Below are 22,636 nucleotides of genomic sequence, written 5' to 3' on the forward strand. Positions count from 1 at the left end.
GAGGTTTTCCAACTGTATCACAGTCAGCAATTCCTTCAATTCTTTCCTCTAAAGATCTCCAGTCCAGTTCCTGACCAAGTCTGATCTTACTTAGTTTCGCTCTCATTTTATAAACACAAATGCCATATTTACATATTGAAATACAGACTGTATGCAGAGGTAATTTAATTTCAAAATACTTTAGAAGGTATGTGTGAGAAGGACACCGCTATTTAATATCTTATACCAATATAATGTAACAGTTTAGGAAACTAAGATTGGCGTATCCTACTGAAACTTCAGGAGGAATTAGGAGAGCAGAATTCAATCACCTAAGCTAAAGTTTGGACCTGATCTACCATATCCTGGTGGGTAGTGGTCTATGACAGGGGACTCAGGACAGTTCTGAAGTAAACTGCAAAACCATTTCCATTAACTAACATGGGGCTTGGCATTTAGCATTTTTGAAGTGGCCTGAATGAAGCATTTGACTGCAATATCCCACCACCCCTAAAAACAATTGATTCCTGCCCACCAATATCAAATCATGATGCACAGGACTGATCAGAAGATTTTCAGAAAGGTTAGAAAGATGTTTTCTTTGGGATATACTCTTGATTCATCTTTCATAAAAGCATGTGGATATGATCAACAGAAGAAGTAGATCCCCATTTTTTGTTCCTTTTCAACCGTACTGATTTTTGTTGCATTATTTTATGGGCTCAAGGCTATCTTAATATGGAAAATGACTAGAAACTTTATTTTTAAATGTAAGATAAGATGCTTCTTTAACATTTCTATTTCTTCCAAATCAAAAGTACTACTCTAGCCAAACTGATTTTTAATTGTATCTGCATTATCAGAGGCTGATGGATGTTGTAGTCAAGGTGCTATAGACTTCATGCTTAGAACTCTCAGGCAGCCTCTAAATACTCCACTAACCCACCTGGGACCAAATTTCTTTTTTAATTATTTCCCTCAAGGCCAGACTTAAAAGGCCTTGAACTAAAGCACTTTCATTTAGGAGAAAAACTGGCTTTGAATCATAGACCTCAGGAGGTCTTCTATCCAGTTCCCTGCACTTATGGAGGACTAAGTATTATCTAGACCAGGGATTCTCAACCTTTTTATTTCTGAGGCCCCCAAATCATGCTATAAAAACTCCACGGCCCACCAGTGCCACAACAACTGTTTTTTTGCATATGAAAGCCAAGACTGGCATTAAGGGGTAGCAAGGAAGGCAATTGCTCAGGTTTCGGCTTCAGCTCTAGGTGGTGGGGCTTGGGGCCCTGGGCTTCAGTCACAGACTCATATCATATCAGGGCTGAAAGGGACCTCGGGAGGTCATCTAGTCCAACTCCCTGATCAAAGCAGGACCAGTTCCCAATTAAATCATACCAGCCAGGGCTTTGTCAAGCCTGATCTTAAAAACCTCTAAAGAAGGAGATTCCACCACCTCCCTAGGTAACCCATTCCAGTGCTTCACTACCCTCCTAGTGAAAAAGTTTTTCCTAATATCCAACCTAAACCTCCCCCATTGCAACTTGAGACCATTGCTCCTTGTTTTGTCATCTGGTACCACTGAGAACAGTCTAGATCTATCCTCTTTGGAACCCCCTTTCAGGTAGTTGAAAGCAGCTATCAAATCCCCACTGATTCTTCTCTTCTGCAGACTAAACAATTCCAGTTCCCTCAGCCTCTCCTCATAAATCATGTGCTCCAGCCCCCTAACTATGTCTGTTGCCCTCTGCTGGACTCTTTCCAATTTTTCCACATCATTCTTGTCGTGTGGGACCCAAACCTGGACACAGAACTCCAGATGAGGCCTCACCAATGTCGAATACAGGGGAATGATTACGTCCCTCGATCTGCTGGCAATTCCCCTACTTAAACAGCCCCAAATGCCATTAGCCTTCTTGGCAACAGAGGAACACTGTTGACTCATATCCAGCTTCTTGTCCACTATAACCCCTAGGTGCTTCTCTGCAGAACTGCTGCCTAGCCATTCGGTCCCTAGTCTGTAGCAGTTCATGGGATTCTTCTGTCCCCAGTGCAGGACTCCACTTGTCCTTGTTGAGCCTCATCAGATATCTTTTGGCCCAATCCTCTAATTTGTCTATGTCCCTCTGTATCCTATCCCTACCCTCCAGCGTATCTACCACTCCTTCCAGTTTAGTGTCATCTGCAAACTTGCTAAGAGTGCAGTCCACGCCATCCTCCAGATCCCCCGCATGCGGTGGAGATTCGACTTTCTGCCCTGGGCCCAAGCAAGTCTAACACTGGTCCCTGGTTGAGAACTGCTGATCTAGACCATTCCTGACAGATGTTTGCTCTTAAAAACCTCCAATGATGGAGATTCTACAACTCCCTAGGCAATTTATTCCAGTGTTTAACTACTCTTACAGTTATGAAGTTTTTCCTAATGTCCAGCCTAATCCTCCCTTGCAACAATTTAAGCCCATTGCTTCTTGTCCTACCCAGGGAGGTTAAGAAGAACATTTTTTCTCCCTCCTCTTTGTAACAACCTTTTATGTATTTCAAGCCTGTTATGTCCCCTCTCAGGCTTCTCTTCTCCAGACTAAACAAACCCAATTTGTTCAATCTTTCCTCATAGGTCATGTTTTCTAGACCTTTTATCATTTTTGTTGCTCTTCTCTGGACTTCCTCCAATTTGTCCACATCCTTCCTAAAAGGCGGTGCCCAGAACTGGACACAATACTCCAGCGGAGGCCTAATCAGCACGGAGTAGGTGAAAGAATTAATTCTCGTGTCTTGCTTACAACACTCATGATAATACATCCCAGTATGATGTTTGCTTTTTTTTTTTTTTAAACACAATACTGTTATACTGTTGACTCATATTTAGGTTGTAATCCACTATGACCCTCAGTTCTCTTTCAGCAATACTCCTTCCTAGGCAGTCATTTCCCATTTTATATGTGTTCCTTCCTAAGTGGAGTACTTAGCATTTGTTCTTATTGAATTTCATCCAGATCATTTTGAATTTTAATCCTATCCTCCAAAGCACTTGTAATCCCTGCTAGTTTGGTATCGTTGGCAAACTTTTTATAAGTGTACTCTCTATGCCATTATCTAAATCACTGATGAAGATATTGAAGAACTGGACCCAGGACCAATCTCTGCAGGAAATCACTTGATATGCCCTTCCAGCTTGACTATGAAACACTGATAACTACTCTCTGGAAATGGTTTTCCAACTAGTTACGCACCCACATTATAGTAGCTCAATTTAGGTTGTAATTCCCTAGTTTGTTTATGAGAAGGTCATGTGAGATAGTATCAAAAGCCTTACTAAAGTCAAGATATACTACATCTACTGCTTCTGGCAAAGAAATCTGTTAGGTTGGTTTGACATGATTTGTTCTTGAGAAATCTATGCTAACTGTTACTTATCACCTTATTACCTTCTCCATGTCTGCTAACTGATTGCTTAATTATTTGCTCCATTATGTTTCTGGTTACTGAAGTTAACCTGACTTGTCAGTAATACCTTCAGTTGTCCTTTTCCCCTTTTTATAGATGGGCACTATATTTGCCCTTTTCCAGTCCTCTGGAATCTCTCCCATCTTCCATGATTTTTCAAAGATAATCACTAATGGCTCAGATATCTCCTCAGTCAGCTTCTTGAGTATTCTAGGATGTATTTCATCAGGCCCTGTTGACTTGAAGACATGTAACTTGTTTAAGTAATTTTTAACTTGTTCTTTCCTTATTTTCACTGGCGTTCACCATGTTACATATACATATGCTATTAAACTAAAAATCATTTAGCACTTCTGCCATTTCCACATTTTCTGTTATTGTTTCCTCCTGCCTCTCGTTGACTAATGGGCTTACCCAGTGCTTGGTCTTCTTGCTTCTATTGCATTTGTAGAATGTTTTCTTGTTACTCTTTATGTCTCTAGCTAGATTAATCTCGTTTTGTGCCTTGGCCTTTCTAATTTTATCTCTACGTGCCTGCACTGTTTATATTCATCCTTTGTAAACTGATCTAGTTTCCAATTTTTGTAGGACTCTTTTTTTCAGTTTCAGATCATTGAAGATCCCTTGGTTAAGCCAGGGTGGTCTCTTGCCATACTTCCTATCTTTCCTATGCAGTGAGAGAGTTTGTTTTTGTGCCCTTAATAATGTCTCCTTGAAAAATTGTCAACTCTCTTGAACTGTTTTTCCCCATAGATTGCTTCCCATGGGACCTTGCCTACCAACTCCCTGAGTTTGCTAAAGTCTGCCTTCTTAAAATCCATTATCTTTATTGTGTTGTTTCCCCCATTGCCATTCCTTAGAATCATGAACTATATCATTTCATGATCACTTTCACCCACACTGCCTTCCACTTTCAAATTCTCAACCAGTTCCTCCCTATTTGTCAAAATCTAATTTAGAACAGCCTCTACACCTACTAGCTTTCTCCAACATCTAAAAAAAAATTGTCTCCAATACTTTCCAAGAACTTGTTGGATAATCTGTGCCCTGCTGTGTTATTTTCCCAACAGATGTCTGGGTAGATAAAGTCCTCTGCTTTGGATGATTTTGTTAGTTGTTTAGTTGAACTGCAACAGCTGCTTTAAAAAAAATGTAAAAGAAACTAAAATTTTCCACAGGAGAAATGAACAAAAACATCAGAAGACCACTCTATAACTGGTAATGGAGAACAAACAAATAAATGGAAACTCAAACTAAACAACTGATGTCCTTTTAGCTCATACAACACATAGATATGGATGAACTAGAACAGAATATGCAAACATAATCCATCAGGGCGGAACAACAATAGAGGCTGGGTTCTACTGGGTAGGATCTTGGAAGCTTATAGGTCCAAACAACTTAAACTTAACTTAACTTCAAAAATTTAACTTCGTAAGCATTGAGAAGGTCTGGAAAAATGAAAGCGCATTACATGTCACAAAACATACCACAATACAAATGTCTGTGAGGTAGTAATTATTATTTTCTTAACACAATTTGGCACTTCTCTGCTCATACTGTAAGCACTATATTTTTAGCTCTAACAAGAATTTTTAAAGCAGTTGTGCATCATATTTGTTCCATCTGCAAAAAAATGAAAAAAATTATTAAAATCTCTTCATTTCAGATAAGTGAGTGGCTTTGTTCTCAATGCCCAAATCGTACTGTCAGCTTCTGAGAAAGGCTCTTTTTCAAACAGGATATGTTAAAATTACAGGAAAACTGGGATTACTCCTCAGAACAGCTCTTTAACAAGTAGAAGCCAAACTTTAATGTGCACTGAACTTAGCTTAATACTAATTTTATTTTAATAAAATAATTAAATTTTAATTTTATGAGGGGATAGCTGGGCAGGTATTAGAAACTCACTACATACCTATCTCCAAAGCCAAAAATGATTAAATGTTTTATGTTGCATGAAAATATAGGATAGTTTACACTTTGATTAAACCTTCTAAGCCATGAGGGATTTATTATTAAGAATATGTCAGTTTTCTGTGTGAAGACATGAAGCAACTTCCACAGCCCAAAACCTGTTGACTTGGCCAATGTGATCAAAAGTATTTTCTCATACTAGATTGGCTAACATGCTCTGACAGAGTTAGGCATTATTATTATCTATGTACCACCTCGCTCAAAGTTAAAGTTTAAACTGTAACTGTGTGTAGTAAGTACATAGGAATTATTAGCCACTACATAAGACCGTCCACCAGTGATATACCTGAGATACACCAATGATATTTTCATTTTCTGGACAGACAACTTAAACTCCCTCATAGATTCCCACCACAACTTCAGAAATCATCACCCATCCATCAAACTCTCTTTAGAACATATCCACACCAGCATCAACTTCCTGGACACCACAATCAGCTTCAACAATGGAACACCACAGCCACCAATACATAGATCACCACATCTACCTTCCTAGACCCAGTAACCACCCCAAACACAACAAGAAATCTTATCTACAGCCAGGCACTCTGATACCACAGAATATGCTCTAAGGAGGAAGTCCGGGATACACACTTTAACACACTTTAAACCACTTTCCTCAAACAAGGACACTCTTCTAGAGAAGTAGATTACATCATGGAAGAGGCCACCCCAAATAGCCCAAGAGAACCTGCTTCAATACAGAAATAAAACCCCTTCTGACTGCAAATCCCTAGTTGTCACCTACCATTCCACACTGGAACCCAGAGGGGTATCATCAAAGAACTACAAGACATACTCAGTGGGGATCCCAGCCTGAAAGAAATCTTTCCTAAAGCCCCACTTCTGGCCTTCAAACGATCTCCGACCTGTCCATGCTCAACATCTGAAGAAAGATCCTCACAGACCAGGACAAACCATTTCAAAGCAGCAACAGACCCTGCCACAACAACAGTGAAGACATATCTTCACTGCTACAATGAACAATATCCCCCACAACATACCTTTCAAGATTCATGGACCCTACACATGCCTACCACAACAACGTGGAATACCTTATCCAGTGCACTAAATGCCCCAACAACAATTATGTAGGTAAACCATACAATCTCTCACATAGGAAAACAATGAAAGACAAAAACACTATCACTTGTGGGTGAATGCTTTTCACAAAACAATCAGTCCTCAGTCCTCATCCTCAAAGAAAATCTGCACAATACTTTCAAAAGACAAGTCTGGATGCTTAAATCCATTACTCTGCTAGACACCAAAAATCATGGACTGAACAGAGACACTGGAATTATGACTTATTACCATAATCTGTTACCCACTAACCTCCTCTTTTTGTCCTATGATTGCAAAGGTGTTAACATGCCATTCTACCTTGAATGATTCCTTAAAATACGTGTTAACTACTTAGGCTAAACAATCTGTTCCACCTTGCATTTTGCTGTGAGGCTGGGAGCTCCGTTCTCAGACCTGAAGAAGAGCTCTGTGTGGCTGAAAAGTTAGTGTCTTCTCACCAACAGAAGTTGGCTCAATAAAAGATATTACATCATCCACTCTGCCTCTCTAATATCCACTAATTAGTTAAATTTGCCCTAGCTTTTAACATCCATTGGTAGACACAGTCAGAAATGCTAGTACATATTTTCTGATGAGTTTTAGCTAACAAAAATACATAAAATATAGACATCTACTGTTACACACCAGTTCAACCTTTTATCAGAACTGCATATAATATGCCAAAGACATTTCCAAATTATAGAAAATACTTCCACTTCACAGGAGATTGAATAACAATCATCAGCTACTCACCTATCCTACACTGTGAGTACATACTCTTGTGGTTTCTCCCTTACAAACCTAAAATATAGTTTTACTACAGACATATCCAAAATTCTAGAGTTAACTGTGTACAATAATAGCTCTTCTGATAGATATCAACAACCTTTCTCCCAAGACTTTTTGGCTCATCAAGGGGGTGTAAGAAGGGTTGTCTTGGAACACGCTCGAATAATAAATATGAAGTTATTTGAGCACTGGTACCTTATAAATACCTTGTTTTTTTAAATATTTGTACAAAAATAAGGCATTTTATGGAGATTAACGGTGGAATATTCAAGGAAATCTAAGAGAGTGAGGAGCCCAAAATCCACTGAATTTCAGTGAAAGAGATGAGCATACTTCAGATATAGAATATCTGAGATAGAATACTTCAGCGATCCCAGCTTGCAATAGTAAGGCAAAATATCACATTGATGGAACTCTGTACCTATTTAATTTCCATAAACTACAATAAACAAGGAAGCTTTTCTGAATTGCAAATTAACATATTTTCTAAACTAATTTAAACTTCATTTTTAACATTAATAAGAATATTTAAATTCCAGTGGTTATGCCAGAAAAAAATGGCTTGTGTTGTATTATGTAAGTTTTATAGTAATATAGCATAAAGAATCATGACTCTCACTTGAGACTCTCTGATTCCAGTGCCAATTTCAATAACCATATGCATTAAGTACCAGCACTTGTACAGAGGATGCCAATAAAGAATGGTCTGACATTCAGCATAAGAACACGTTAATTGGAACATGTATCATGAAAATAAGCATGAATAAGTCATTTATCTTGCTTTGCCAGTTTGTTATGCTGTTTATTTTAAAATCAGCAGACATTTGCAAAGAAGAAGCTTTTTCAAGATTAAAATACTGATTTTGTGTCAGGAGTTAGCTGAAAATCTTGTTCATTATGCAGAGCTATAAATTAACATCTTCTTTTCCTTAATTTATATTCATTCTCATATTGAAGCAGGAAAATTAGCACTGAAAATATAGTATTGATTTTAAAAACAGAAGCAAAAAGTATTCAACATTTTGCTCAATTTTTCAGTTTATGCTAAAGTTAAAAGGAATCTTTTAAGTAAAATTATGTTTAGGTTTCCCACATGCAAGGTACCAAAGTAATTACAATTATAGGTTAATAATATTTGTCTATAGTTCTAGTATTAATCTCCAATGACTTGGTAATAAATATTTTAACCTTACAGAGGAGTTTGAAAGGGACTCAGGATTCATAAATGGATACGTAAGAGATGATCTACAGAAGCAAGCTGAAAAACAGAACCACTAGTCTCACTTGTCTAATAATATAATAACTGAGAACAAACAGATGCTTAAAAAAACAGAAAGACTAGAAAATCCAGTGTGTAGGATCCACAGATACCAGAGCCTCGAAATGAGGGAAAAGCTGAAAATATAATTGATCTATTTATCTGTTTTCAGAGAAAAATGGCTCGCCACAGTTATACTGCAAGTTCTTCAGGACACGAATCAGACTGTTCAGTAATTAGCACAGTGGTCTGATCATGGCCAGGGACACAAAATAGAATATATTTTGAGGTGAACTGGAGTACTGGATACCACTGACAGGATGATAGATGCTTACCATATTGTAAGTTTCTAATCCTCAAAATAAAGAAAAAATCCTGGGTGTAACGAGACCACAATAAATAAATAAATAAAACACATCTATATAATCACTGCACCAATTATCTTCTCTCTCTCTCACAAACAGAAAGAGAAAATATGTAATAGAAAAGAACCTGGGTACAGTGATGCTACAAATAAATATTTTTAAAATTTGCATTTATTCAAAATCTAGTTTGTAGGAGATAAGACACAGACTTTTTTTTGCCTCCACAATATCATCTGAAGCAATTGTCACTTTCAGCGTTGCAGCCAAATGGGCTTTACATATTTTCAATACTTCAAATCTTGTGGGTCTACAAATCCCAGTCAAGTGGAGGGCCCCATTTTTCTTGTAAGGAAGACAATGTAGAAGCTGCATTTCAGTATCCAGCAAAAGTGCTCATTTGTCACTGAGGAGAAGCAGTACCATACATACTCGATCATAAGTTGGTTCGTTTATAAGTCAACCTCACCAAGATGGATAAGTAAAAATGGAAAATTTTTATAACCCGTTCATAAGCTGACCCTATAATTCAGGGGTCAGCAAACTTTGGCTCCCGGGCCATCAGGACAAGCTACTGGTGGGTCGAGATGGTTTGTTTACCTTGAGTGTCTGCAGACATGGAGGAAAACCTAAGTAAACAAAGTGTCCTGGCATGCCAGCTGCTTACCCTGACAGGCCAGGACAGCAACTGGTGGGGAAATTTTTTTGGGGGGAGAAGCTGGGAGTCAAGGGAGTAACCCCTGTGAGCACCCCCCACATAACCCACCCCTAGCCCGGGACCTCCACACTTTCCCATTCCATCCTTTTCCACCTTATCTGCAGAGGGCCAGGAGAGGATCTCTCTGACCTGGCTGGAGCTGCTCCAGCAGCCTGGGCAGCATGGCCACAACCTGCTCCGGCGGGCCAGACCGGGCGCATGGCCGCAGCATGTTCCAGCACGCTGGGCTGGGCGGCACAGCCGCAGCGTGCTCTGGTGGTGCGGCCACAGCCTGCTCTGGGGGGCGGGGCCGAGCGGCACGGCTGCAGCCTGCCAGCCCCAGAGCTGCAGCTGCTTCTGAGGCTGGGGGGAGAGCAGCGTGGCCAGAAGCAGAGAGACTCTGGCCCCGCCTCTTCCCTTCTGTCTCTGCTGGCTGTGCTGCCACTCCTTGCTCCCTCTGTTTGGGGGGAGAGGCTGTGTCCCACCTCTCCCTCTCTATATCCGGTCATAAGCCGACCCTCTTCTCTGGTGCTTTTCTTTTTTACTAAAAATATTTGGCTTATGAATTTGACTATATACAGTACTTATTTGTTAGTCTCTAAGGGGAGGGATATACAGTACTTATTTGTACTGTATATCAGTACTTATTTGTACTGTAAGGGGAGGGATATACAGTACTTAGTTGTACTGTACAGTAAGATTATATACAGTACTTATTTGTTAGTCTCTAAGGGGAGGGATAGCTCAGTGGTTTGCACATTGGTCTGCTAAACCCAGGATTGTGAGTTCAATTCTTGAGAGGGCCATTTGGGGATTGGTTATGCTTTGAGCAGGGGTTTGGACTAGATGATCTCTTGAGGTCCCTTCCAACCCTAAAAATCTATGATTCCTACTCAAGGTGCTACAAGTACTCCTGTTCTTTTTGCGGTACTTATTTTGGAATGCTGAAAATATGTAAAAGCCATTTGGCTACAAAACCAAAGATGACAATTGCCTCAGAACACATTGTAGAGGCAATAAAAGTTTGTGTTTTATATTCCAGAAACTAGATTTTGAATAAATGTACTATTCTATTGCAATACATATACTCTATACTGTAAATTATTTTTACTTCAACAATTTCCTATTGTAAAAATTGCAAAGGAATTATATACCTCAAAAGTCACATTTGTGGCACCTAGTTTATTGCTCGGGGTGGGGAAGGAGGGAATGAACTTTCAGAAATTGAATTTGAAGTGGAACTATGAGTCTTAAATACCAAAAGATCATCTCAAGATTTCTGTCATATTATTTACAAGTAAAAATCTGCCCTCATCACAAAGTAAAGGGAGTACAGATGTGGCATGCAAATCAGATGGTTGAAATTTTTAGAGCTGATTAAGTGATTTAGTGACAACTTCCATTGAAATTAATAGGAAGAACATTCATTCCAGTCTAGAGACTGAGTGCTTGTTGATGTGTTTCTTAGGACTTCTATATTTTTTGATTGATTTTAATATAGTTTTGATATGAAAAGCTCTTAAAGATTGAAGGGTTTTTTTGGCTTCCTGTAGTTGGCAAAAATAAAGAAAAGACTCACAATGTATGTGTATGTATAATGGCACCTTGCTTTAGCATTTTATATAGTTGAAATTAATAGTACAAATTGAAACGGTCATTCCACAGATCTAAAACAGCAATGAAAAAACTCCACCTTGCCCGTTGCTGGTTAGGTTTATTAATTTAATTTCCCCAGCACAAAAGGTAGCACCTCATCAGTTAACTTTCATATATGTACAGTACATTTTATATCAAATTTAGCTAGAGGGCATAATGAAATACTATAATGAATTGTGCAGAGGAGCTGAAGTACTGTACAATTTCATCAGTTCCCAAAGCCATAAATGGGACCCTACAAGGAACTAAGAAATATATTTTTTAACAAACCATTGCCATACTAAAAATTTTAGAAACTTTTTTGGTTAGTTAAATTATTTGCAAGAATACTTTTTCATTAAAATATATTATTTTCACTATTCTTAATGAAAGACGGATACCCTATACATGGGAAAACACGGTGTACCGTTTAAAATTACAATTATACAAGAAGATGTTTATCATAAAATCACTTAGAAAAACAGATTTTTCTTTAGATTGCAGTAGTTCAGGGGTCAGAAACCTCTGGCACGCGGCTCGCTAGGGTAACCACTGGCTGTGGTTCACCATCCCAGGCCAACGGAGGTGGCGGGAAGCCACAGCCAGCCCCTCCCTTGCCTGCGCAACTTTCCACCGCCCCCATTGGCCTGGGACTGTGAACTGCAGCCAGTGGGAGCCACGGTCCGCTGAACCTGCTGACACGGCAGGTAAACAAACTGGCCCGGCCTGGCAAGCCGCATGCCAGAAGTTGCCAACCCCTGCAGTAGTTTAATAGTCCTAAATAAGATGAACAGAAACTAATATACAGCCCTTCAATTTTGGTAGTCATAACAGGGAATTATTGGGTATACCTAATGGCTGTTTTATTCCTAATTTTACAATTTTGAAAAATTGAAATTAAGTGTATCAACAATGATTAGATTAAGTCAGAATTGTAACTATATATGCACTTTTTTTTTTCTGGCACACAGACATGGATTGGGTGAAATCTATTAAATTTTAAATTAAAGACGCTTTCCAGTTCCTAGCAAGTAATGTTAAACTTTAGCCTGCAACTATAGTACCATTCAAATTACCTGAATCTCTCCTATCCAAAACTTCTGTTACCCAGAACAGAGCTATGTCCATTGATAATGCCTAGTCAAAATGAAAATTCCCTATGCAGAACCTCAGCTATCTAAGATAAGTCAGCATCTTCCATAATATTCATAAGAACAGAAGAATGACCATACTGGATCAGACCAATGGTCCATCTAGCCCAGTGTCCTGTCTTCTGACAGGGGGGCACCTGGCATTGGCCAGAGGGAATGAACAGAACAGATAATCATCAAGGGATCCATCTCCTGTCACCCAATCCCAGTTTCTGGCAAACAGAGACTAGGGACACCATCCCTGCCCATCCTGACTAATAGCCATTGATGGACCTATCCTCCATGAACGTATCTAGTTCTTTTTTGAACCCCGTTATAGTCTTGGCCCTTACAACATCTTCCGGCAAAAAGTTCCACAGGTTGACTGTGTGTTGTGTGACATAATACTTCCTTATTCAGATGATAAAGGATGAGCACAAACACCACACTTTTTCCTCTCCCAGAAATTGTGTGATTCTGTTACAAACTAAGTGCACTTGGAAGTTGGAGAGGGCAGGGAATAAAAAAAAAACAACTTGGATGTAAAACCCACTAATAGTTTAGCAAAATATAAAACATTTCTACATATTTCTTCTGTATACATGCTGATATGCCAGTGCACCTCTATTTCCAATTGACACAGAACATATTTATACATACCACAGTTTGGTGATTAACTTGAATCACTTCATCTCCAGCATGGATTTTCTTGCACCGATCTGCAGGTGACTGAATTTAAAATAAAAGAGATGATAAAGAAGACAGTTCTTACTGGTCACCATCCTTCTTTCAGCAGTATGATTGCTAAGCTATGTAAGTCAGGTTAGATTCATAATTACATTCTCCAATGAAGTAAATCAATAAAAAAAGATTTTTAAGTAAGTCATTCATAGTTGTTTGAGACAATATTCTGTATAATTGTATGCAAGATAGTCAAATGTTAAAAAAGGCAGTAATGTTTATATTATCAAAGGTTAACCAGTTTCTAAGGATGCCTTTTTAATACTACTAAGTGACCAGTCGTTTTAAGCCATCTAATATCTGTAAATAGAGGTCCGCCTTCTGCTAATGCTCAGCATGCCAGAGCTCTGACGGACAACAACTTCATAAACATACTTTGCAACATTATGTCTTTCATGCTCTCATCTAATTAAAACGAATACTTCAAGTGAACTTCAGAAAAATCAATATTTTTTGCATGCAGATACAATCAGTATCGGCCATGTAGATAAGACAGATAAACTGTAAATTTATATTACTAAACTATTATTAGTTGCTAGAGATGTAACTAGAACAGGGATCCTGTAAAAATCCATACCTTCAAAGATGAATTAGTAGAGGTAGTTTTGCTTCTCTAAATAACAGCCTCATTTAAAAAACTCTCTCATATTTCTACCTTTAATATTTACGTTGTTGTTTTAGAAGAGCTCTGTGGAGCCCAAAAGTATGCCTCTTTCACCAATGGAAGTTGGTCAGATAAAAGATACTACCTCACCCACCTTGTCTCTTTAACATTTGCAATAGACTAATTACTCTTGGTGCAAAACAATTACACTAAGCTTTCTATAAAGCAAAACTTCTTCGTCTTTTCCCTTCCTGTCTGCAGCTGACAGCATGTAGATAGAGCCCTACCAACTTCAACTGGGCTCTGAACAGATACAGAACTTCCTCTGCCACTGTATGCAAGTGTCAGGATCTATCCCCCAGGAACTCTAAAAAGTTGCTACATTTATATTGAGCAACTAGAATTAGACACGCTCACTTTTATCATTTTGTGGCTTTACTAAAAGATAAATGATCTAAATGTAATATTCCCAAAGTCCAGAATTCAGTTTAATCATAACACTATAACTGAACCATTTTGTCTGTCAAAACGTTTGCCTCTTGTAGTCACATTGTCCCCTTCTGCTGTGATCATGCAGATTTCATCATAATAAGCTAAGTCAGCATTCGGACAGGAGATGTCCAAGAAAAATGTATGTGTTGCAAGAAGCGGTCGTAGGGAAGAGGGCCATTCATTGAATCATAGACTTTCCCATATAGTGTTGTGCAACTGAAGGTGCCATTTTGCATATAACATGCAAAACTGAAGTTCTGGCCACTCACTAAACTCTCTCAGTACTAGAGATAATTTCATTCTTCTTATTAGAGGGTTGTTCATTTTGTGATTGGCTGATTTTTCAATTAGGAATTAATACAGACACCTGCACTGATGAATATTTCCGTTTACAGTTTAGATTAGTGCAAGCAGAGGGGAAACTTTATAAATAACTACTTCCTAAGAACTTCATATGGTGATTATTAGAATAAAAAAAGCAAAGATCTCACTCTTGAAGCACTAGTGTTTGGACTGATACATGTCACAACATGACACCAGTTTGAAAATATTTCCTTTTGAATCTCTTACCAGGATACTTATCAGAGAATTAAACATTTAATTTTGCAAACAATGATCAGTTCAGGTTTGCTTTCAACTAATGAATCAAGTCTCTCATTTTTCTTATATATTTATATTATGAATTGTAAAAATGTACTCATCAGTCTCTTTGCACCATATACAAACTCCCTCCCCACCTCCCCATGCCATACACTCATGCCTGACCCATCACCCTGCCTCAGTGTATCCCACATAATCATTACTCTCAAGCTAAAGTCTGAGTAAAGAGATAAACCTTGAACCATGAGGTTAACACATTCTAGCTCTGCAGGAGCACCACAGAAAACACAGTACAGAGAACCTTCATGGAGAATTTGACTCCATTCTCTCCGAGTGCTAATCTAAAGATTTATAGAAGAAATGCCCAACTAATTTTAACTGCTAAAATGGTATATTGTGAGAGAAATGGCTTCTAATGTTGCCAAGATCCAAATCACAGGGTGCTGTATAGATGGACATCAAAGCCTTGAATCGCACCTAGCAGGTGATTGCAGGAATTAGTGATTCATGGAGAATTTGACTCCATTCTCTCCGAGTGCTAATCTAAAGACTTATAGAAGAAATGCCCAACTAATTTTAACTGCTAAAATGGTATATTGTGAGAGAAATGGCTTCTAATGTTGCCAAGATCCAAATCACAGGGTGCTGTATAGATGGACATGAAAGCCTTGAATCGCACCTAGCAGGTGATTGCAGGGTTAAGGATAACAAATGTAATATGCAATGCATGCTTTGCAATACTAAGTATATGAGTAGCTGTATTTTGCACAGGAAACAGCTTCTCGGTGGTCTTCTAGGGTAGCTTCATGGAAAGAGTATTGCATAAATCCTAACTGGCGGTTACAATAGCTATGAAATGCTCCATATCAGAAAAAAAAAAGATCATGAACATTTGGGCATATGTAGATGTAAAGAGATTTTTTTCACTGCCACTGCCATTTAGAAATCCAGCAGTATCCCAGATTGAAAACTATCAATGGAAAAATGGTAGATAACAGCTTCCTAGTAATGATAGGCACCAATCCTTCCAGAATCTGTAGATGATTCCTCTTGTACACCAGTCTGATGCCTGTCTTTTCCATATTATAGATGGTCCTAACAACCACATGTTTGAAAGATGCTAACAGTTTACTCTCCATTAAAACTTTATTAGCTATTAGTAGTAGTAAGTCCATAACCAACAGGTAGGCTGAAGCTTTCTTAACACTTCCAGGGCTTCAGTGCATGAAACTTAATCAAGACCAAATTTAAAAAAAAATTGTGTTTGCTTCCTCCTGACAGGACTCTGCTATTATAGAATTATATCGATGCATCAGGGAGGAAAGCTGGAATGAAATCTCAAGATTCTTAGGGAATTCATTATCTCCACCTCTGTGAAATAAAACAACCCAGTAATTTGTAGACTGAGTTGGTTGCATATCTTAGTTTTTTAAGTTTAAGGGAAATTCAAATATCAGAACTCTTCTCTCATTTTTGCTTATGTCTCCCAGAAATGTCACAACCCTCCTGCACCAACACAGAACTGTAGTTAATTCCACCTGTGAGTGTGATTTGTAAGAACCCTGACTGAGTCTTCAAGTTCCTTAATGGCTTATGTTGCTCCTCCTTGCAGGATGGCTGGTGTTCACAGAGGTCCTACCACAGACATATTATAGAATACAGCCTAACAACACTGTCTGCAGCAAGAGAAAGAAGAAATGGTCAAAGGGCCAAGGAAAGCTTGCATGCTGCAGGTCCTATGGAGGACCTGCCCCTTCCCCACACACATTCCTATTCTATCTGGCATGAGATATTTCCAGAGTCTCAGTGCAAAAATCAGATGTAAATGTATTCAGTATTTGAGACGCTTCATGTTTGTCAGGAAATGATATAGTAGCAGAGTAGAACAAGTATTTCTAAGTTTGTTTAAGTACGAGGTCATCAAAGTTTTCAAGAGAAATTAACTAAACTGTCCTGAAAGCTGCAGTTTTGTGTTAGAGGCCTGCTCTGTATCTATTGTTATGGATTAAAGCCCTAAGAAAAACCCCATCAGCTTGCCAACTCCCTAATGGGCATCCAATTCTGTACGAAGGGGGTGGAGGAGACGGGGAAAGCAAACTATAAGGCAGCTGAAAAGTACACAGTTGTGTTTTGCTTAGCGTTCCCTTTGCTGTCCTTCAATGAGTAAGCTCACATCTAAGTGATCCCTACTATAGAAAGAGAAGGTGGGTGAGGTAATATCTTTGATTGGACCAACTTCTGTTGGAGAGTGAGACCAGCTTTTGAGCCACATAGAGCTCTGCTTCAAGATCTGTGTGGCTCCTAAGCCTGTCTCTCTCACCAACAGAAGTTGGTCCAATCAAAGATATTACCTCACCCACCTTGTCTCTCTAATATCCTAGAATCGATATGGCTTCAACTACACTTCCCTACCTCAAGTATTACTCAGAAGTCTATGCAGAAGTGTACAACATTTTTAACGTTAACTTCAAAGGATGCCCTTATTTCCACGCTTTTACTTCCATTACAAAATCAAATGAAGTTGGATGATATAAAAACTTTATTTTTCTTGTGCCACAGCAAACTCCAGCATATCAGTCAGTACATATTAAAAATGTTTATTTTTTACACACAGTCCAAGAAAACTCCAGCAAGTCAGCTGTCTCCTAATTTGATCAAGGGATGCATTTTAAATACCTTGCAAGAATGAAGTAAAGCTGACTGTCCTGGATTAATAAACAAAAGCAATCTCATTTTTGCCCTCCAACTTGCCATTGATCCCTCACAGCCAACTAGCAGAGTTTTTCAAGCAAAATACAGTCTGCAGCGAAGGGAAGGCATTAACCAAATGTAAGGTCAAAAAAGCTTCCAGGCCTGAATGTACAGTATTAACAATACTTACATTTTCTGTTGTTCCAGTAATTACATGGAGACCATCATATGTTGATTTAATGTACATACCCTAAGAAAAAGACATCATGGGAAAGAATTTGTAAAGTATTTCATAAACTATTACCATCCAAAACAATTTGCATATTTCTCTAAAAGGAAAATCTATCAATTATTTGAGCTATAAATTAATACATGCCATGAGGAATACCTTTCTGGACAGAAAAGTGTGGAGTTTGTTTGTTTTTCTGGGGTGGGGGTGGGAGGTAAAGGAGAGAAGTTAACTGAGACAGAACAAGAAGACTGAATGACTCTGACACCTATACAGAAGTTGCAATTTGAAACTTTATCTTTGTAAATAACCATGGCTTTAGTGGTACCTCATAGATATTCCTTATACTAGAAACACCACTGCTACATTATCTGCTTACAAAGAAACTCAACTGCTGTATTAGGATGACTGGTGCCTTCAGCTTTTTTCCTGGAAGCTACCAGAATCTAAGGTTTCATAAAAAATAAGTTCTTTAGCCATTAAGATTGCAAAGATAAACTTTCAAATGTGAACCAAGTGGAAACCAAATCTGTGATGTGTACTTGAAACAACAGCTCTAAGAATTGCTAACTGCCTCATTCACCTCAACACCATGTTAACTGTAAACCTTAATCTTGACAATTTGCTAACTATTTCAATGCTTATCAAACCATATCAAAAAGGAGAAGGATTGCCATATATGTAGAACTGTACAAGCTATTGTGAGTGACATCTCATTTTGAAGTCGTAAGTACATAAAGATTAGTTTGTGGGCAGATGTTGGGACAATACCAGAACCAACTTTTTTATTTTAATAGCAACCACTGAGCCACAAATGGGGGAATACACTACAAAACTAACTGCTTTCTCTTTTTAAAGAGAGACCCATCTGTAGTATGACAGTATGTTGTACAAGTAAGAAAACTAACCTTATCTTCTAATCATGATTTTGCCAAGTTTAAGACCTTCATAAGACACTCTTATCAAACCGGACGCCTGGCAACCATAGCCAGAACCAGAGTTGGGGGGAGCTGCCACATTCCAAGTCATGCTCTGCACCCTCACCCTCCATGCAAAATTCTACCATTCTCTCAGTGATATCAGCAAAGAGGCCCAGATCGTCCCCCTAGATGCCATGTGATAGTGGGGAACCTAAAGGAGTTCGTTCAATCACTTCTACAACAATTCTCTTCCTTCCCTTTCACCAGACCTCTTTGCAGAAAGGAGGCAGACACTGGGCAGGCCAGGTGAGCTTCCATTCTGGCCTCTCACATCAAACCAGAAAAGATAAGTATTCAGGTAGCATGCTGTTCCCTCCCCTCCACCTGGGGCACCACAGCCAAGAGTGAATCCCTAGCAGAGGAACTCCATTGGAACTATGCGGCCAGGGAGTGGTCACCAGTGGTCCTCAAGCTTTTTAGGGTCTCGCCTCCTCTTACCTGTGTCTATGCCTGCCCCTCCCCCCAAGCTGGGGCCTGGAGTGGGGATGCAGCTCCAGGTAAGGCATCCATGGCTGGGGCTGCAGCTGGGGCTGGGATCAAGGCTGGGGGTGGGACTAGGAGCAGAGCCCCAGATAGGGACTGAGTCTGGGGGTGGAGCCAGGGCTCCAGCCAGGGCCAGGAGTGGAGTTGAGGGTGGAGCGAGGATGGGTGGCCCTCCCTTCCCGCCCCCTATGGAGGCTGGACTGGGCGCCACCACATCCCCTGAACGTTCCTCTGTGTCTCCCTAGGGGGGGGACACCCCACAGTTTGGTGACCTCTGGATTAGACTGTGAGGATGCATGGAGCCTCCAGATGGAAGGCCTTGTGTGCCTGCAACTCTCCTGAGATTAATGATGTGTGGGGCCAGCCTCTGCAATCTTTCTGATGAGGCAGGGGTGGGCAACCACTCCCAAAATGGAACAAAGCGAGGGGAGAATCCCACAAGAGGACCACAGAAGATTTCCTCCCCCAAAGCCTGCCTGCTTCCACCTCCTCCCCAAAACAGAGATTATCTGACTCCAAATTTTAAACTTCCCTATTACTCCATCATTCTGCTCTGCAAAGATATCCGCAAAGATCATTCTGCTCCGAGTAGCCTGTGGCAGTAAATCATTGGCATCACTCCTACTGGACATGCCATGCTACCAAGGGCAAAGTAGAGACTGAGTTCCACTCCATGCTGCACAGTATGCTCCATGAGGATCCCTGTCTCTCTCCTTCCCACCTTCTTATGCCATCACACATCTTGCTCACTCCACGCTCATCCACTACTAGGGACTAGAAGGGAAAATCATTGTAATCCAAAGATTTGTAGGTCAATGTCATTTTCCTATTAATTTGTTATCCTGCATCATGCGATTTTCTATTTATGTAGATACCTATAATAGCTATCACCTGTGTAAGGTAGGGTAAGGAAGATAAGGTAAGATAAGGAAGTCCTATGACTCCCATTTTACAGATGGGGAACTAAGGCACAAAAAGGCTAAGGTCATATCTACACTATGGGCACTACAGCCACACAACTACAGCATTGTAGTTATGCTGCTGTAGCATCATGGGTCAGATGTTACCTACAGTGATGGAAAGATTTTTTCTCTCACTATAGCTAATCCACCTCCCCAAGCTGTGGTAGCTAGCTTAACAGAAGCACGTTGATCTAAATTCTGAGTGTAGACTAAGGCTAAGTGACTTGACCAAGGGTCACAGAGCAAGTCTGTGACAGAGCAGGGAACTGAAACTAGATCTCAGAGTCCTGGGTTAGCATCCTAACCACTGAACCATCCCGTCTCATTTGTGCAGAAGTTCACAAATCAATGTTTTCAGAATTGTTAGGGTAGTAAAACTCCAACTGACTTTAGTGAGAGCAGAATTAAGTCAACACTGAGAGATGTAAAGAAAAACCTCACCTTTAACATGCAAGAAAAATGAGCTATTGCATTCAAATAAACAGTGAAATACACAAATTTCCACTACTATCTGATCTCTTGAATGACCAGAAGAGCTGAACAAAAAAGTTTACAGCCAGATTTGTTTGTAATGAAGATATTTACTATACACACAACATACTGATGTTGAAAATAAGGTAAAAACTATTGCTGATGTTTCACTGAAACAATGTCCATAGTCCAAGAAAAATATCAGGCATAAATCGAGAACAAAATAATCTTAATATATATCTCCAACATAAATTAGATCTACGAAGTGAACTCAGTTCATGATATTCACACACATAAATGGCAAAGTTGTGAAAAGAAGTAAACAATGATGAGGATTATTAGATGTTCAGCCAGAAAGTAAACACATAGAGTCTCACACCTCAGTAAAAAACGAGGAGTCCTTGTGGCACCTTAGAGACTAATAAATGTATTTGGACATAAGCTTCTGTGGTCTAGAACCCACTTCATCAGATCCATGAAGTGAAAAATTCAGGAGCAGTTATTAATACATGAAAGGATGGGGATTACTTCATCAAGTATGAGGTCAGTCTAAGGAGATAATCAATTAACAGCAAGATACCAAGGGAGGAAAAGTAACTTTTGAAGTGGTAAGAGAGTGGCCCATTACAAACAGTTAACAAGAAGGTGTGAATAACAGTAGGGAGAAATTAGTATTGGGGAAATTTAAGATTGTCCGGTTTGGCCAGTGTCCACCATCAACCTCAGCCTGGACCAGTCCACACAAGAGGTCCACTTCCTGGACACTACAGTGCTAATAAGCGATGGTCACATAAACATCACCCTATACAGGATATCTACTGACCACTATACTTACCTACATGCCTCCAGCTTCCATCCAGACCACATCACACGATCCATTGTCTATAGCCAAGCTCTAAGATATAATCGCGTTTGCTTCAATCTCTCAGACAGAGACAAACACCTACAGAATCTCTATCAAGTGCTCTTGGTACCAGAAGGGTACCAAGAAGACACCTACTATAAGACAGGCCCAACAAAGAAAGTAACAGAAAGCCACTAGCCGTCACCTACAGCCCCCAAGTAAAACCTCTCCAGTGCATCATCAAGGATCTACAATCTATCCTGAAGGACGATCCCTCACTCTCACAGATCTTGGGAGACAGGCCAGTTCTCACTTACAGACAGCCCTCCAACCTGAAGCAAATACTCACCAGCAACTACACATCCCACAACAAAAACACCAACCCAGGAACCAAACTCTGCTACAAACCCCAATGCCAACTCTGTCCACATATCTATTCAAGGGACACCATCATAGGACCTAACCACATCAGCCACACCATCTGGGGATCGTTCACCTGCACATCTACCAATGTGATATATGCCATCATGCGCCAACAATGCCCCCTGCCATGTACATTGGCCAAACCAGATAGTCTCTACACAAAAGAATAAATGGACACAAATCTGACATCAGGAATCATAACATTCAAAAACCACTCGGAGAACACTTCAATTTCTCTGGTCACTCAATAACAGACCTAAAAGTGGCAATTCTTCACCAAAAAAACTTCAGAAACACACTCCAACGTGAAGCTGCAAAACTGGAATTAATTTGCAAACTGGATACAATTAGATTAGGCCTGAATAAAGACTGGGAGTGGTTGAGTCATTACAAAACCAAAACTTAAATCTCCCCATCACTAATTTCTTCCTACTGTTATTCACACCTTCTTGTTAACTGTTTGTAATGGGCCACTCTCTTACCACTTCAAAAGTTACTTTTCCTCCCTTGGTATCTTGCTGTTAATTGATTATCTCCTTAGACTGACCTCATACTTGGTAAAGCAATCCCCATCCTTTCATGTATTAATAGCTGCTCCTGAATTTTTCACTTCATGGATCTGATGAAGTGGGTTCTAGCCCACAAAAGCTTATGCCCAAATAGATATGTTAGTCTCTAAGGTGCCATAAGACTCCTCGATTTTTTTGCTGATACAGACTAACCCGGCTACCACTCTGAAACCTGTCATGCCTCAGTGTTTACTTCTGTATTTTAGCTTTA

General features: G+C 39.6%; 1 protein-coding gene across 4 annotated transcripts in view; it reads right to left on the reverse strand.

Annotated features, from left to right (window-relative positions):
• CNKSR2 (connector enhancer of kinase suppressor of Ras 2) overlaps positions 1-22,636 on the reverse strand; it is a 368,568-nt gene that overhangs the window by 168,293 nt on the left and 177,639 nt on the right. For 3 of the 4 annotated variants that reach the window (XM_050936489.1, XM_050936488.1, XM_050936491.1), the window contains exons 7-8: positions 17,655-17,714; positions 12,997-13,065 (exon numbers count right to left, since the gene is read on the reverse strand). The exons of the other annotated variant lie outside the window; for it this stretch is intronic. In XM_050936489.1, the coding sequence (XP_050792446.1) occupies positions 12,997-13,065; positions 17,655-17,714 (129 nt within the window). The remainder of the gene's footprint in view (positions 1-12,996; positions 13,066-17,654; positions 17,715-22,636) is intronic. 4 annotated transcript variants of the gene reach the window in all.

This window comes from Gopherus flavomarginatus, chromosome 1 (genome assembly GCF_025201925.1).
Source record: "Gopherus flavomarginatus isolate rGopFla2 chromosome 1, rGopFla2.mat.asm, whole genome shotgun sequence".
NCBI classification, from domain to species: Eukaryota; Metazoa; Chordata; order Testudines; family Testudinidae; genus Gopherus; species Gopherus flavomarginatus.